This window comes from Dysidea avara, chromosome 4, assembly GCF_963678975.1.
Source record: "Dysidea avara chromosome 4, odDysAvar1.4, whole genome shotgun sequence".
Lineage (NCBI taxonomy): Eukaryota > Metazoa > Porifera > Demospongiae > Dictyoceratida > Dysideidae > Dysidea > Dysidea avara.
In genome coordinates this window covers 25,350,525-25,368,260 of record NC_089275.1, presented here as the reverse complement: position 1 = coordinate 25,368,260, position 17,736 = coordinate 25,350,525, and the positions used below count along the sequence as shown (strand labels likewise).

At 38.6% G+C, this 17,736-nt stretch overlaps 1 protein-coding gene across 2 annotated transcripts in view; it reads left to right on the top strand.

Annotated features, from left to right (window-relative positions):
• The window catches only part of LOC136254518 (uncharacterized), a 47,795-nt gene that overhangs the window by 14,309 nt on the left and 15,750 nt on the right, over positions 1 to 17,736 (top strand). For both annotated transcript variants that reach the window (XR_010700534.1, XM_066047240.1), the window contains exons 2-5: positions 9,102 to 9,402; positions 9,973 to 10,035; positions 10,095 to 10,219; positions 15,697 to 16,002. Coding sequence is in view for 1 of the 2 variants with exons in the window: in XM_066047240.1 (XP_065903312.1) it covers positions 9,102 to 9,402; positions 9,973 to 10,035; positions 10,095 to 10,219; positions 15,697 to 16,002 (795 nt within the window). In the remaining variant the exon portion in view is untranslated. The remainder of the gene's footprint in view (positions 1 to 9,101; positions 9,403 to 9,972; positions 10,036 to 10,094; positions 10,220 to 15,696; positions 16,003 to 17,736) is intronic.

Here is a 17,736-nt window from a genome sequence, read left to right as displayed (position 1 = left end):
GCGAATGTACCTTTATATTCTCTTTACTTGTACCAAATATCAATACAATGGGGATACAAGTTTGTGTTTTATAGCAATTTTTGCAAAGTGTGCGAAAATAAATCGAAGCCCCCGTAGCCCCTACGGCGAAGAAAAAAAACGAAGAAATTAAAATGAGACTTTGGCCACCCATATCTCAGAAATGGCTAGGGACATTTCCTTCAAATTTGGTATGTGGCGTAGCCTACCTGGCGGGCACCTCTGTAGTGAAACTATAGTTTCAATCGGATAAGTGATCATGGAGCTACAAAGGTGTGAAAATCGTGTTTTCTTTCTTCCTGTAAATATACTCACGGTGTGGCGCGCCGGCTTCTTGGGCCGCACGACACACTACCGTGTGTCTTGATACCAAAAGTCCGTATTCATCGGCCACCCACACAGTTAATTACAAATGTCCTGTGCATGCAAAATAATATTCTATATGACTGCAAATCATAGCTATACAACTAAGACTTTGTCAAGAGCAAAGTGTTTCATAAACTATCGGGATAGTATTCACTATCGCGATATTTAATGAGTAACTATCGTGATAGTAAAATTATTACTATTGCTCAGCACTAGTGGCCATGACAAAAAATCGCTATCGAATTTTTTGAAAATCGCGTATAACTCCCTTGTTTTTTATCCGATATGTACAAAAATTGGACTGTACACGTGCTTCATTACATTCTTACTGCCCTCCAAATTTGAGGAAAATTGACTAAAGCATGTGCCAGTTATAGCGATTTTTCTAAGTGTTATGAAAAGAAGAATAATTTTTTATTTTTCCCGGGCTAGATGGTCTGCCCTTGCCACCACCCCCAGCACCAGTTGGCATGTGCTGGACAACTGTTAGAGGATAAAACAGGTTGGACTCAGTAGTCCTTGTGCCCATCAAAGCGGCTCATCTCTGGAGAGACATCAGCTGATCGAAGTGAGATGGACCTGCTACCACGAATGCACACTGTCGCAGAGCGCAACAGTGAAAAAGACAGTGTGCACCTCATCCAGTCCAGAGTACGGCTATACGTAGTTGGACTTCGGCGGGACAGTAGGTCAGCCAGACGCCTATACGCCTCTTTTCCCATACCCCCAGTAGTAGTAAAAACAAGGGGGGTAAAAGAAGCCTGCTCTACCTCCCTAATGCGGTCTCCATATTCTCGCTTCTTCTGTAGTTCGTGGCGCTGATGCAGTGATGGGATACTGGATTGGCAGTAACTCCGTGCGTTAGGATAATATGAAGAAACTAAGACGAACTTTGAAGATGCACATCCCAGTGATGACTTGGTAGATTCAGCTCAAATTTGAAACTGGAGGTGCCACACCCCGAGGGAATTACCACAGCAAAAATGGTTAATTTCCGGTCAGGCACTATCAAGCTACAGATGCGTGAAAATGGCGTTTTCCTGGTTCCTGTAAAATACGCACTTAGTCTGTAGTCTACTTGGCCACGCTATATATGTATATATATATAATTTGTATATTTACTGATAAAATCAGAATTAGTTAAAGTATTTAAAATCTACTTCATCTTTTTCTTCTTCCTGTGGTAAAGAAGAAAAGAAAGATAGATTAATAAAGCCCCAAAGCCAGCCTTAGGCTGGCTTTGGAGTGTGAAATCTAATCCAAAACAGCCAAGCTGTAAAAAAAAGTGTGTGGCCCTCAAATAGGCTATGGTGAAAAAAGATGTGAAATCCAAGGTGGCGGCCAAGAAATGGCTGTGATGGTGGGTTAATGGTAAAGATTTTAATAACAATTCAGGTGAATTTGGTGCCGCTTGGTCTTGGCACAAAATTCACCTGAATTGTTGTTATTAAAATTTTTACCATTAACCTACCATCACAGCCATTTCTTGGTTGCCACTTTGGATTTCACATCTTTTTTCACCATAGCCTTTTTGAGGGCCACACCCTTTTTTTACAGCTTGGCTGTTTTGGATTAGATCAAGACACACGGTAGTGTGTCGTGCGGCCCAAGTAGCCGGCGCGCCACACCCGTGAGTATATTGACAGGAAGAACGAAAACGTCATTTTCACACCTTTGTATCTCAGTGATCACTTATCCGATTGGAACCAAATTTGCTACACAGTTGCCCGCCAGCCAGGGGAGTCTACATTCCAAATTTGAAGGAAATTGCTCCAGCCATTTCCGAGATACGAGCTGCCAAAGTTTCGTTTTTTTTTTCTTCGTTTTTTTTTCTTCTTCGTCTTTTCGCACACTTGCAAAAATTGCTATAACAACCAAACGCGTACTCCGATCGCCATGAAATTTGGCACACAGAAAGGGAGTCCAACAGCGAATCCTAGCATCAAATTTGGTACAAATCCGATGAATGGTTCAGGAGTTATGACCGATTATTCGCGTAAAACAAGATCGATTTGTTGTCACGCCTACAGGGTAAACCGCTTCATGGAATGAGTTGAAAATTGCTATGTAGATGGAGTAACCATCGTAGGAGTGCCTTTTGGTGATTTGAAAGGAATCGAGATAAAGACCATGGAGATATGACACAAACCCCAACCTGTGTCACAATTACGCGATCGATTTTTATGAATAAAAAAGTATTAGTTTTCACGCCTACTAGGCAAACCGCTTAGAGCAATGAGCTGAAAATCGGTGTATAGCTGGAATAATATTCATAGAAAGGCCTTGCAGTAGTACAGAAGAATCGGATTACAAACCACTGAGTTATGATTCTAAAGCCAACTACGTGTAGCAAATGCGAGATCGAGATACTCTAATAGAACAGTCACCCTAATAGAGCATTCGGCTAATTTATTTACTCCATTATAGAATTTTATAACATCACAAGTTATTCTGTAGGGAGTTCAGCTGCAAACAGTTAATCTTATAGACAGTGCAGCAAGAAGCAAGTCACCATGTGGAGACTTAAGCAAATATATCACTATAGAGATTCAGAACATTACAAGTCACACTGAAGAAAGTTCAGCTATAAACAAGTCATGCACCCTGTAGAGAATTCAACTACAATTAAGTCACTCTCTAGAGAATTCAGCTACACACAAGTCACTGTGGAGAGAGTTCAGCTACAAACAAATTACCCTGTAAAGAGATCAGCTACAAATAAAACACTTTGCAGAGTGTTCAGCTACAACAAATCAACCTTTAGAGCAATCAGCAATGAACAAATCAACACAAATCTACCTGTAGAGAGATAAGCTAGAAACAAATCACCCTGTAGAGAGTTCAGCTACAAAAAAATCACCCTGTGGAGACATCAATTAGAAACTAGACACAATGTAAGGAGTTCAGCTACAAGCAATCACCCTGTAGAGAGTTCAGCTAAAACAAATCAACCTGCAGAGAGATCAGCTACAAACAAATCACCTTATAGAGAGTTCAGCTACAAACAAATTACCTTGTAGAGAGATCGGCTACAAACAAATCAACCTGCAGAGAGATCAGCTACACACAAATCAACTTGTAGAGAGATCAGCTATAAAAAAATCATCCTGTAGAGACATCAGCTATAAACTAGACACACTGTAAGGAGTTCAGCTACAAACAATCACCCTGTAGAGAGTTCAGCTAAAACAAATCAAACTGCAGAGAGATCAGCTACAAACAAATCACCTTATAGAGAGTTCAGCTACAAAAAAATTACCCTGTAGAGAGATCAGCTAGAAACTAGACACAATGTAAGGAGTTCAGCTACAAGCAATTGCAAATCACCCTGTAGAGAGTTCAGCTAAAACAAATCAACCTGCAGAGAGATCAGCTACAAACAAATCACCTTATAGAGGGTTCAGCTACAAACAAATTACTTTGTAGAGAGATCAGCTACACACAAATCAACTTGTAGAGAGATCAGCTACAAACAAATCAACTTGTAGAGAGATCAGCTATAGCAAAATCACCCTGTAGAGACATCAGCTAGAAACTAGACACAATGTAAGGAGTTAAGCTACAAGCAATCACCCTGTAGAGAGTTCAGCTAAAACAAATCAACCTGCAGAGAGATCAGCTACAAACAAATCACCTTATAGAGAGTTCAGCTACAAACAAATTACCCTGTAGAGAGATCAGCTAGAAACTAGACACAATGTAAGGAGTTCAGCTACAAGCAAATCACCCTGTAGAGAGTTCAGCTAAAACAAATCAACCTGCAGAGAGATCAGCTACACACAAATCAACTTGTAGAGAGATCAGCTACAAACAAATCACCCTGTAGAGAGATCAGCTAGAAACTAGACACAATGTAAGGAGTTCAGCTACAAACAAAACCAACCTGTAGAACGATCAGCTAGAAACAAATCACCCTGAAGAGAGGTCAGCTACAAAAAATCACCCTGTAGAGATATCAGCTAGAAACAAATCACCCTGAAGAGGTCAGCTACAAAAAATCATCTTGTAGAGAGATCAACTACAAACAAATCAACCTTTAGAGCGATCAGCAACAAGAAATCAACCTGTAGAGAGATCATCTAGAAACAAATCAACCTGCAGAGTGATCAGCTACAAACAAATCAGCTTGTAGAGAGATCAGCTACAAACAAATTACACTGTAGAGAGATCAGCTACAAATTAATCAACCTGCACAGAGATCAGCTACAAACAAATCAACTTGTAGAGAGATCAGCTACAAACAAATCATCCTGTAGAGAGATCAGCTAGAAGAGGTCACCTTGTAGAGAGCTCAGCTACAAAGAAACCACCACATAAAGAGTTCAGCTGCAAATAAATCACTTGTAGAGAATTCAGCTACAAATAAATCCCCCTGTAGAGGGATCAGCTAGAAGAAGTCACCTTGTAGAGAGTTCAGCTATCATGTAGAGAGTTCAGTTACAAACAAATCACCCTGTAGAGAGATCAGCTAGAAGAAGTTACCGTGTAGATAGTTCAGCTACAAACAATTCACCCTGTAGAAAGATCGGCTAGAAGAATTCACCTTGTAGAGTGTTCAGTTACAAAGAAACCATCACGTAGGGAGTTCAGCTGCTAACAAATCACTCTGTAGAGAGTTCAGCTACAAAGAAACCACCATGTAGAGAGTTTAGCTGCAAAAAATCACCTGTAGAGAGTTCAGCTAGAAACAAATCACCCTGTAGAGAGATCAGCTGGACGAAGTCACCTTGTAGAGGGTTCAGCTACAAAGAAACCATCATGTAGAGAGTTCAGCTGCAAACAAATCACCCTGTAGAGAGTTCAGCTACAAAAAATCACCCTGTAGAGAGTTCAGCTAGACGAAGTCACTTTATAGAGAGTTCAGCTACAAAGAAACCATCATGTAGAGAGTTCACCTACAAAGAAAGCACCATGTAGAGAGTTTAGCAGCAAACAAATCACCCTGTAGATAGACCAGCTACAAGAGGTCACCTTGTAGAGAGTTCAGCTACAAAGAAACCATCCAGTAGAGAGTTCAGCTACAAACAAATCACCCTGTAGAGAGTTCAGCTACAAAAAAATCACACTGTAGAGAGTTCAGCTAGACGAAGTCACCTTATAGAGAGTTCAGCTACAAAGAAACCATCATGTAGAGAGTTCAGCTACAAAGAAAGCACCATGTAGAGAGTTTAGCTGCAAACAAATCACCCTGCAGATAGACCAGCTAGAAGAGGTCACCTTGTAGAGAGTTCAGCTACAAAGAAACCATCCTGTATATAGTTCAGCTACATTTCAAGTCACCCAGTAGAGACATCAGCTGCAAAAAAATATCCTGTGGGGAATAATGGGCATGTAATAAATATATGTATATAATGTGTATAATTACTAATAAAATCAAAAATAATTGAAGTATTACAAATCTTCTTTAAGTTCTTTTCTTCTTCCTGTGGTAAAGAAAAAAACACATGGGTTAAAAAAGCCCCAAAGCCAGCCATAGGCCGGCTTTGCAGTATACAAATACAAAAAGAAGTGATATCTAATCAAAAACAGCCAAGCTGTAAAAAAAGGTGCGGCCCCCAAAAAGGCCATGGTGAAAAAAGATGTGAAATCCAAGGTGGCGGCCAAGAAATGGCTGTGATGGTAGGTTAATGGTTAAATTTTAATAACGACAATTCAGGTGAATTTGGTGCCAAGAGCAAGTGGCACAAAATTCACCTGAATTGTCGTTATTAAAATGTAACCATTAACCTACCATCACAGCCATTTCTTGGCCGCCACCTTGGATTTCACATCTTTTTTCACCATGGCCTTTTTGGGGCCGCACCTTTTTTTACAGCTTGGCTGTTTTTGATTAGATTATCAGTATCTGGATCAAACCACCAAATGCAAAACTGTATTGTGTGTGCCTTTGATCTTTATTATTATTATTATTATTATTATTATTATTAGCACTTTACAGTGACCAGCACTGAAGGTCTGACAGCAACATGTGCTGCAGCCTTAGGATTACCTAACCTAATTTCAGGGACTTAGACCTAATGACTTGACTTAGTACTGGCTGACTGAAAAGGTGTAACAGAAAAGGGGCCAAAGGAAGGAAAAAAATCCCTCCAGCCTTTACTTTTTATGAATTTGTTAACCAGTATTTAACATGCTTGTGAAGTATTTAAGCTCCTATTACTATATGTATAGTTATTAACATATTGAGCTGAATCCTGAAAAACAGCTAAAAATTAAAAGTGGATTTTTTCTCAACAGAGTAACATTTCAGCCAACCAGATGATTATTGGTAACAGCAAAGGTGTCAACAACAGACATGTATGGTTTGACTCCATTACAAGTTCAGGAAAGGCTGTAATGGACACTGTACTTATACGGCTTCCTCATAGGAAATGTATTGTGAAAATTTAGATTAGCCGTAAATATTATGTCGAACAAAAAGATTTTGAAATATTTTTAGCGGGTCAAGCAGTACTACAAATTAGCCAAATTTCAAGATCGTGTGTAATTGCATCCATGAGTTGTTAAATGTTTTTGAGGATTCAGCTCAACGTGAGCATACTATAGTTGCATGACATTTAGAAACAAATCATGCACATACTCTCTTAGTACTCTTCATTGTGTGCTAATCTACAATGCTTCTATATACCAGCTATGGCCAGCAAGAGAACTGTAATAATTAGGTCAATGTGACATGTTTGGTGCCTGCTGAGTTGCACGCTAAATAATGAACAAATATGATCGAGCATGAGAAAATTGTGAATTGGTAACTAGGCTAAGAGGGTGCATCATCAACAGTTGTCTCATGTGAAGAGATTACCATACCTGTACATAGTCAAATAGTTGTAATAGACAAATTTCATAATAATGAAACATTCAACTGTTGCTCCTAGCAACCTAAATTTTACTTTATTTGTAGGTGTCAATGTCTTAAGTCACTTCTCCAAGTTTTAAAAGGATAGCATAAATAAGTCATGAGATATGACATTTTGAAGTTGCAATTTTCCCATACATTGTCAATGAGAGGGGCAACAGTTGCCCCTTCTCAATAATCACACAAATCATGGGATTCAAGGTGTAGTATCTATGGTCATATCTTATGACCTATATACACTATCCATTTAAAACTTGGAGAGATTATTGTTGACATTCACACCTACAAATTATGTAATATTGAGATATATGTACTTTCGAATTTTTAGTTTTTGCATAGAGAGCTTGCACACAAAATGCGTGTACAAATATTGCTTGACAACTGTTGCTACTCAGCCATAATTGAAGGCAAATTTCAATGGGACTAATTGTGATGAATACTCTTGGTTTTCCACTGTAAGCTACGCACAACGAGTATCACTGCCAGACGCTAGGATAAGGTTATAAACAAATATCAAAACTATAAACAAGCGCAACATTAATTTTCGGTAGATTTCTCATGAATTATAGCGCTTTGTGGGATTTTGACTACAAATATCCTAGTTTTATACAAGTGACTAACCTAATGAACATGTCCTGTACTTCACTAAACCATTGAGAACAGCTGTAGTATGTATTTTGCCCTCAAACATGGCTGACCTAGCAACTGTTGTTAAGCCTGTGCTTCGTATGCAAGTTCTCTATACGTTGAAATCCCTCATTTTTGTGATTGCCCAGAAGGGGCAACTGTAGCCCTCTCACATAGATATGTATGGGAAAACCACAAATTTCAAAAATGTCATATCTTACAGGGGCGTAGGGAGGGGGGTTCCGGGGGGGGGTTCAGGAACCCCCCCTATAAAATTTAGACTTCTGCAAGCAGGATCCTAACACACCATTTAGTGTGGCAGGACAAAATAAGTGAGCAATATAGTGTAATGGCACAGCACAACAATTGATAAAACTTACATTCATCTCTCAGGGAAGGATTTACAGAGGTAACATGAGCCCTCTTCAAAACTTGTTAAAAAGATCAATATACTCTAATAGAGCAGTCAGGTATATACTCTAATAGAGCAGTCAGGTATACTCTAATAGAACATGCATGTAAATATCCATGTCCATATGAAGTTTTTCAAACATTCCAACATTAAATGCAAAACTTAGCATGACCTTATACTGCTATAGCTTTGGTGTGCAGTGTTTAAAGATATAGAGCTCCAGTAATTTATCACTTGTGTTATGCGAAATGAATTCATGCTATGCATATTTGTATAGTTATATTGTTTTGATTGTCATTTGTATCAGTGGATTCATGGCCCCTATACCACAGTGAGATATAACCATCACTTACAGATTACTATATGTGTCTCTATGTGTTATGCTGTCTGTTTCCACTAGGTGACTTTATCTAGTACTACCTTCATCCCAGGGGCACTTAATGCATCATAATTAATGTACTTTTTGCATAAAATATAGCAATTTGCTGAGTTTTAATTTATTAAAATATTGAAAGTCTCTCAGCGGCTGGGGGCTGCGCCCCCAGACCCCTGCTTCTAGTAACTCAATGCTGGTGCTGGAACCCCCCTTCAAAAAATCCTTTATGACATATATATACGTACTATCCTTTCAAAATTTGGAGAAGTTACTTTCGACATTATCACCTAAAAACAATGGGAATTTCAGGTTGCTAGGAATAACAGTTATTTCTATATGCTATAAAGCCTTATTATGGAATTTGTCTATTAAATATGAATTACATACTACCCTGCCTTAATTGTAGTATTATGGTAGGTGTGTATTAGTTATTGTTTCAATCATTACAGGGTTTGATACTGCATTGCCCACCTTGGAGGACTTTTCTATGTTGTTAAAATGTGATAGCTACACTGATTGGAAGAATATTGGGAATTGCTTGAGTTTACCTGAAACTACTCTGGATACAATATCTGGCAATGTAGATGGGTTTGAAGATAAAGATAAAAGAGCATTCCTTCTTGTATTGGCTACTTGGCGTGAGAGAGGTGCTAAGAGAAAAGAAAGCAAAAAAGCTAACTGGAGAAATTTAAAAAAAGCCATATGTGATTATTCTGACCTGACCAAAGCGATTGAAGACTTAGAAAAAGGGTATGTAATAATTATATAGTTGCACATGTACAAAAGCACACAAATAATGTGTTTAGTTTTTCCCATGTGCTGATTTTAAGCTAAGGCCCAAAAATTAACCATCATGGGGGTCACCCTCAACATTATACATAAATTAAAGCATCAAAGTCACAAGTGCAACAGGCTATGTATGGAGTTAAAACTTGTCTCATTGTGTTCACGATGAACTGGGAGATTCATGATGGTACAATTTTTGGCTTGGATCCACCCATGCTATGTATCAGTAAGATCAAGGCTAAGAAACAGTGACAATAAAAATGACTACATTACAAACAAACACACAACTTTCATAGTACAGAAATGAAACAAGCATTATGATACTCCTACTCTCCATGAAGAGGTGAATCTGGATTTATTTTAATTTGAGTCTTGTTTCTCTGTTTACTGAAACGTGTGTTTGTAGTACGTGATTTTACCCAGTTCATTACAAAACAGAATTATACAAACTACTTGGGTTTTCACTCAGTGGGTCACATGTTTAATTATACAGTTATTGTTTGTGTTGAACGATGAATGTTTTGTATAATGTAGGTGGTCAGGAAAGGAGCCCACTAAAATATTTGATATTTGCAAGTGTGAAAAGCCGATGGCATTGTAAGTAACATACAGTAATTCCATATCAATCATCTAGTTGTAAAACTGTATGTTTACAGGAGAATGGGTGGCAGGGGAAAGGCACGTTTGTTTGTTATTTGTCCACAAAAGCGTGGCCAACAATGCAAAGAGAAAAGATTTGTTGTTGCAGAAAAATTTTTGAATCCTTATACTCTACATACAAGTAAGTGTATCCTACTAGTATATTAAAAATTAATTTAAAAGTGAAGTAGGGATCCAAGCAGTTAAAAGTAGTGAAACAAGAGATCGATGATGGTAGCTATTACAGCACAGCTCGTTGGGAAATCCCTACTTTGGCATTGAACACAAAATAATTGTTTGCAATGGTACCAGTGTCTTTCTTGTGTCCACTTGGGTACTTGTATTATCCTTATTGCTTAAGTTAGTACAACAGAGGCTGGTGTGGTGTCTCTGTCCACATAACTTGCAGCTTTGTTTGGATTCACACTCAGACACTCTATGATGTGCCAGGCAATTGAAACAAAGCCTTTCTCTTTAACTTATCATAATCCTTGACAGCCTCACAATTATTAGCTGTGTTAGCACCCTTACAGTATGTACACATTAATTTCTTAGCTGTATACACAGATTTCTTAACTGGAGTACCTTTGTTTCCTTTAGTATAACCACCTTTGAAACATCCACCTTTATGATATCCATCCTGAGCACTAGTGAAGAAGAAAGAAGTAGCTGTCATTGGTGGCGGTGGAGTATCTGGGAAAGAGGGGACTGGTGTGAACAGACCCTGTTCAAGAACAAGTATCTTTTTTAACATGGCATCTCTAAGCTCGTCAATTTTCTATTCTGAATGCATCTGTTCTCTTGCTAAATTTTGTCTAATTTCCACTGGCATCTTCCCTAGAATGATAGGTATTAATAGGTCTCCATATGTATCTTGAGTTTTCCCAAGAGATGACAAGCCTCTGATGTGGCTTTTAACTGAGTCATAAAATGACCTTAGATCAACCAAGGTATTTGTTGGAGCGGGTAAATCTTTAAGTGCCTGCATGCGGGCATTTACAATCTTGTGTGTCTGTCCAAATCACTCTTGAAGAATGTCAGTGGAATGTTTGTCCGTTAGTGGAAAGCCGGCAACAGCTCTGGTGGCATCTCCCCATAGCTGGGCCTTTAAATAATTAGACTTCTACACTTTAGATATCTGCAGCAAAACAATCCATTAAGAAGGTTATTAGACAGTGCATCATCTGCAGAAAACATTCAGGAGCGCCTTATAAGGCATCAAATCCTCCACCATTACCACTATCAAGAGCTCGAGTGCAGGCCTGCCTGCCTGCCTGCCTGCCTGCCTGCCTGCCTGCCTGCCTGCCTGCCTGCCTGCCTGCCTGCCTGCCTGCCTGCCTGCCTGCCTGCCTGCCTGCCTGCCTGCCTGCCTGCCTGACCTGCCTGCTGAAATGCTTCTGAAATGCTTCCAAAAAATTGCTATGAAATTTTAAAAAGAAATTATTTAGTGGAATTTTCTACTGACTGACTGACTGACTGACTGACTGACTGACTGACTGACTGACTGACTGACTGACTGACTGACTGACTGACTGACTGACTGACTGACTGACTGACTGACTGACTGACTGACTGACTGACTGACTGACTGACTGACTGACTGGGTAATGCCTTCAGAAAAGTGTAACTCGATAATGGTGAATGCTACGGGCTTGATTTTTTCACTGTTCGATGTCACTTCGTCCCAAGACATACATTTTGGCATACCACAGTACGTACAATGCATGCATCATAGACTTATCTTTGTCCTCCTTTGTGTCCCATTTCTTTTTGCTGACAGCCAAAGGTGTTGATTTGTGGTAGCTTGTGCAATGGCTTCCCTACATGTGTAAACTGGTATTTTCCATGGTGACTGCAGAGAGCTATGAAATGGGCTGAACATAGCTCAAGTGAAGCGTAATAGCCACTTCCAAGTCAGTAATTGATAGTTGGGGCACATGAATTGTCCGTATTTTTCATGGTGACTGGATTGATTGCAGAGGCACTTCTCCTATTGTTCTTCATTTGTAGCGCTGTGGAACAGGCTGAGCATAGCCAAAATTGAAGCATAATGGCCATTTCACTTTCAAGTCAGTAATTTATAGCTGGGGAACGCATTCAGATGAAAACATTAACTCTTGTTTCTTTTGATGCAGTATGTGCGGGCACAAAACAATAAAAATAAACAAACAAGTATAAAGAATTTTAAGTTTGATTAGGGATCATAGAAAAAACTAGGAGGTTGCCTACACCTGGTGGTGATATACATACTAGTGGACATTTAATCCATGGGTATAGATTGAATTAGGGATTAAATGTCCAATAGTATATTTGCAGGTGTAGGTGACCTCCCTTGTTTCCTTACTTTTTATCCCAATCAAACTTAATTCCTAATTTTTCCTCGGTGCAACATTAAATGAAACAAGGGAGGTTGCCTGCACCTGTTAATATACCATTGGACATTTAATATAGCTACAAATATAAGATACTCGGTTTAATAATTGGTATTGGGCCAATATTGGCCACTAGCCAATTCATCAGTTTCTGTGCTGAGTAGTATAATGATGAGAAGGAGGTTAGATGTAAGCTATTTGGCTAACTTTACATTTAAGCCTAGAATGAACTGTGCATCAATGCCTATATGTGACCGGATTTCATATAACCAGGCTTCCACACACACACAAAATCAAACTTACGTTTTTACCAGAAATGGATTGCTGGTCTAATACACTATCATATTCCACACTGTACTTCCTTCAGGCCTGGCAAATCTGGTTTCTGTAGCAGCTTTCTTCCGACCCTGTCAAAGTCACGAGTGGGAGATTGGCGCCATTAAATGGCCATGGCTTTGTGATAATGGTGTGTAGTGAGCTGGGACTTCACAGAGAGCTCACCAATAGTGTTCTCAGTCAATTTGGAGTGATTTGAGGGCCATGGAGGGCCATGGAGAGCCCAAACTTGGCCTCTGGATTCCATTCGTCTTCTTACTTCATTTTATACCCCTATATTAAGCCCACCCACCACTCCACCCCTATTACTACCGCCTGTGATATTATTACCCGCTTGAAAAAAGCTGCCCAAAACAGGGCAAATTTTGGGTATCAGAAATGTATACACCCACTCAGTGATAGCTAGTAAATAGATGAATAATTGGTGCAAATTTTGTTTCCACAGCTGTAGGCACTGGGAAGTTATTACACAATGATTACTTAAAATCGCCATATCTCCTAACGAAGCTTTGTGCGTCAAAGCCTGGTTTTGTCAAATTCAGTCACATATCACAAATATGAGTCATTTCATCTCTTGTTTAGCTAATTTTTATTGCTTGGATCCCTACTTCATTTTTAAATTAATAATTTTAATATACTAGTACACTATTAACACTAGCACTCATCCTCATCACAACATAGCTTGGTGGGAAAATCCCTACATTGGTATGTTGTAACAATGATTTTTGTTCAATGCCAAAGTACGTAGGGATTTTCCCACCAAGCTATGCTGTTGTAATGCCATCATTTGTCTCTTGTTTCACTACTTTTTATCGCTTGGATCCCTAAATTTTTAATTTACTGGTTTGTTTGGTTTTTGTTATAGTGTGCGGCTATACATGTGTGACTGTTCTATTAGAATGACTGCTGTATTAGAGTATCTTGAGTTGGCCTTTCACCTACCAGAGGGTGTATCACTATTTCATATTTTCATTGTGCTAGCATTATGAATACAGTAGTAACAGGGTTGTATCATTGTGACTGAGTAAATACATTGTCAAGAGGTGTGATCTTGGTGCTCAATCTTTATTAACCAACCTTAATATAGGCGTGGTATTAGTATATCGTGAAGTTACAGTTATCTACTGAGCGTAAGCACTTAAATACACTGTAAGTTTGTGGCATCTACGTAAATATGCTGTTCAAGGAAAGCGTTGATATGGAAGAATTAATGCCTCAATATGGTTTCATTGCATGAAGAAAAAGATGAACAACAGCCTGATTGACAATGAAAGGAAAGACAAGGCACAGAGGCCACATACTCAAAAGGCACATCCCACTGGTGAGTTTATTATTGTGACGTAAAGAGGTGGCCATGTGCTGCTTTGTTTGGCCTCCAGTCTCACTACTGTGGTCAGGCAGACAGGCAGGCAGGCAGGCAGACAAAAATTTGCAATTTAGTGATTCTATATCCGGCCTGCTGTAAGTGTTTTCTTGTTTTTAATGCTGTATTTGATGTTAGATGGACTAATATTATTCTATAAAGGTGATTTTCATAATGTAAGATGTTTCTAGGGTGATTTTTAAAGGCGGCATTTTAGGCGGCACATGTCATTTTTGGGGGGATCCATGCTACCGTACTGTTTGATATCGGATCAGTTATCGGTATCGGCTATTTCTGTTGCTTAATGTCTGTTAGCAGAATAATTGGCTGGTTATCGGTGCAACACTAGTTTCATTACTTTTCATCTCTATGATCAAACTAAGAGAGACTGGATGGACACTTTATGAGATATGGCTGTTAGAAACCGTGCCCATAAAGTATTGTGCATGTTAAGTTCATTTCTTTTATCAAATCCAGTTTTCTGGATTATGCAGGTTTACGGGTATACCAGTATATCAATGACATTTTGTATTAACACAGGTACAAGGAAATTAGGAATTTTAAGAAATACAGATTTTATTAATTATTTGGCAAGGAGCAAGCTGTTGTAAGTAAGAGGTATCGTGGCCTTGAAGGATCAGCTACAGGTTGCGTGTTCTTATGATGACTTGGACAACCACTGATGACAATGTGAACTTGTAAAACATTTATACAAAAGCAAAAACAATGGACAGATGTTGTTTACTTATGGCATAAAAAGGTGTGTGCAATCAATAATCTATTGTCACTTCATTAGCATGCATGGCTTCATCACGATGTATTAGCTGATTGCTTCTAGCCAGTCGCTACACTATCCAACTGTAGATAAAGTTTTAACATACAACGAGGAGCTCATCTGCTACAAAGTGTTGAATCATTTCATTCATTATCAGCCATTTAATTAATCACATGATATTTATATACCAACTGAATTTCCATCATGTGATGAGCAACATGATGTCAAGAGAAAGTCCATAGTGCAAAGTACAGCCAAGTTATGGCCTGTTGTGTGAAGAGGGAAGATGAAGAGATATTTATTTTGTATCACAGCATGAAGTTCTGGGTGCGACAAAGGATGGGACCATTTAAACCAAAATTTAACAGTGAGTAAAAGGGTGTTTGTAGTTTTTAAATAGCTTTAACAGTTCTTGTACTATGGGAGTTTAAAAGGCGTACATAAAATCTAGTTTACTGGACAGTGTATTTCAGTGTTTGGATTATCAAAGTCCTTAATGTGCAGAAACAAAACAAAAGATTTTTACTCTCAATATGCAAATACAATGGTATGTGAGTTAGATGAGTTTTCTTATTTCAAGTCTTACGTATTTCACCACATAATTAAGCAATAAAATTTTTTTTTATATATATATATAGTATGTGAATTTTACCCATTGTATGTCATTGTGATGTACCAAAGAGTTTTCTCCCAAGTGGATCACATGCAATGCTGTGGTGAAATATTGATCCAAACTACTGAATAATTTTTTCATAATATTTGTCGTTTTATAGATCCTTCTAATCCTACTGTCAAATTTATCTGCATTCTATGTGAACAGAAGTCCAGAGAATTAGTTGATTTTGACTCTCTTTCACCACACTTGATGAGACAAGGGATATTGACTCAATTTGAGTACAATGACATCACTAGAAGAACCGGATATTCTCCCACTATGTGTTTTTCAGCAGTTGTCAATGAAATTTTGACAAAAGCCAGTAAAAGAAATGTTGTAAAGAAGTTTACTCAGGCACTAAAGGATGAAAAAGACCATGCAGGTCATAAAGATCTCCTCAAGATTATTGAGAGCAAACTTTCCGGTATGTATCACTGCATGTCTTGTGCATACATATTATGTGAATGTGTAGGGGACCTGCAGAATAATTATGCTGTAAAGCTCCCTATTATTCTTTCTAGCAACTCTCTTCTTTGCTTAACCTACGTAATTATTTCTGGAGTGATTTCTGAAATACAGCAAATTACGTTGGTTTTCCTCTGTAACTGTAAGGCATTTACTTGCAATTGTAAAGTTCAAGATACTCTAATAGAGTAGTCACATTTACACTTGGATGTCTGCTTTATCAGGGTAGCTCTATTAGAGTATCTCAATCTGTATTCCGGTTTTAAGTTTGAGGGGTGTCTCCAACAGAGGGGATTATAACTCTTAAAGACTGCAAGGACATTTGTCCTAACAGACTGTTAGTTGGCCGGACATGAACCTAAGATGGTCAGACATTACAAGAACTGCAGGATGGAAGTTATTGTTATAAAGGCATGGACCCCCTCCCAGGGAAATCTTGGTTAGATGCTTAGATAGGCAAATACAATTAATATCTAAACTACTGTACATTTAAATGCATTGGTGTTTTTATTTCTTCAAATAGGTGTACAAGCTGAAGTAGTATATGAGCAGAGGACTGAAGACGCTGCTATAGAGCTCATGCATGCACCATAATTATTGTCCCTTCTTAAGGTTACGGTATAATCACGGGCAATCATTCAAAATTTTGAATGCCTATCGATACTTTTTGAGAAGCCCATAAAACCAGTCTAGCAGCGTGAAAAGTTTTAAATGAAGGTGAAGCCCTTCATATTTAACGTTTTTATGTAGCTACAGTGTAGTTTGAGGCAGGTGGAACACTACAATTTGTTGTAGTAACACAAGTAAGCCAGCCTGTACATCGCTCAGCTCCAGCTGTCACTACCATGTTTTTCCGCCGCCAAATACAGCAAAAGCTGTAGGCTCTATTGGCTTTTCTGGGGCATAGTGATAATGTATAAGGTAAGTGCGGATAATTCCGGACAGCTGCTAATTCCGGACACTTAGGTCGTTCTCAACAATGGTAGAATCCCCGGACCTATAATTTGGTATGCTAATGCAGTGTCCTATGGCCTATCTACAAACCAAAATTGAAGTGAATCCGTTATTCCACCGCAAAGTTTGACACAAATTTGTAGCGCAATCATGGGTAATTTTGTTCAAAAACTTTGAAAATGTTAATCTAACCGGTCAGTCCTAGTTCATATTTTCAATTTTCAAAGAGTTATAGAAAGATCATACCCTTGGCTAATTGCATAACAAAAATCATAAGAATCCATGCAACACAGGCGGAGTGGCAGTTGATTTTTCAGCAGCTGTTCGGTTGAAATACAAAGAAAACATTTGCGAATTACATAAACTTTTAAAAATACACACTGCTGCTTTCTCCCAAATGGTATGAACTTTCTACTTGATTTATAAGCTGCAGATGAGTGGTACTTTAGTCTCTATACTTGTGAAAGAGGATTGGTAACCTGTGGAAGGCTCTACTTGCTTGTTATTCGAAGTGTCTGGAATTAGCCGCATGTTGCATTTTTACACGCTGTTAAGTTTCGGTTTATAACTCCTCAGCAGTTGATTGTATCGAAACTAAATTTGTACTACAGATGCACCATAAGATAGGCTTTACAACGGTTCCTAGAGTTTGTCTTAGAGTGCAATGTTAGAGCGGTTTTATCAAAGAGTGTCCGGAAATACCCGCATTTACCTTATTAAATTTATTAGGTCCTGTGGA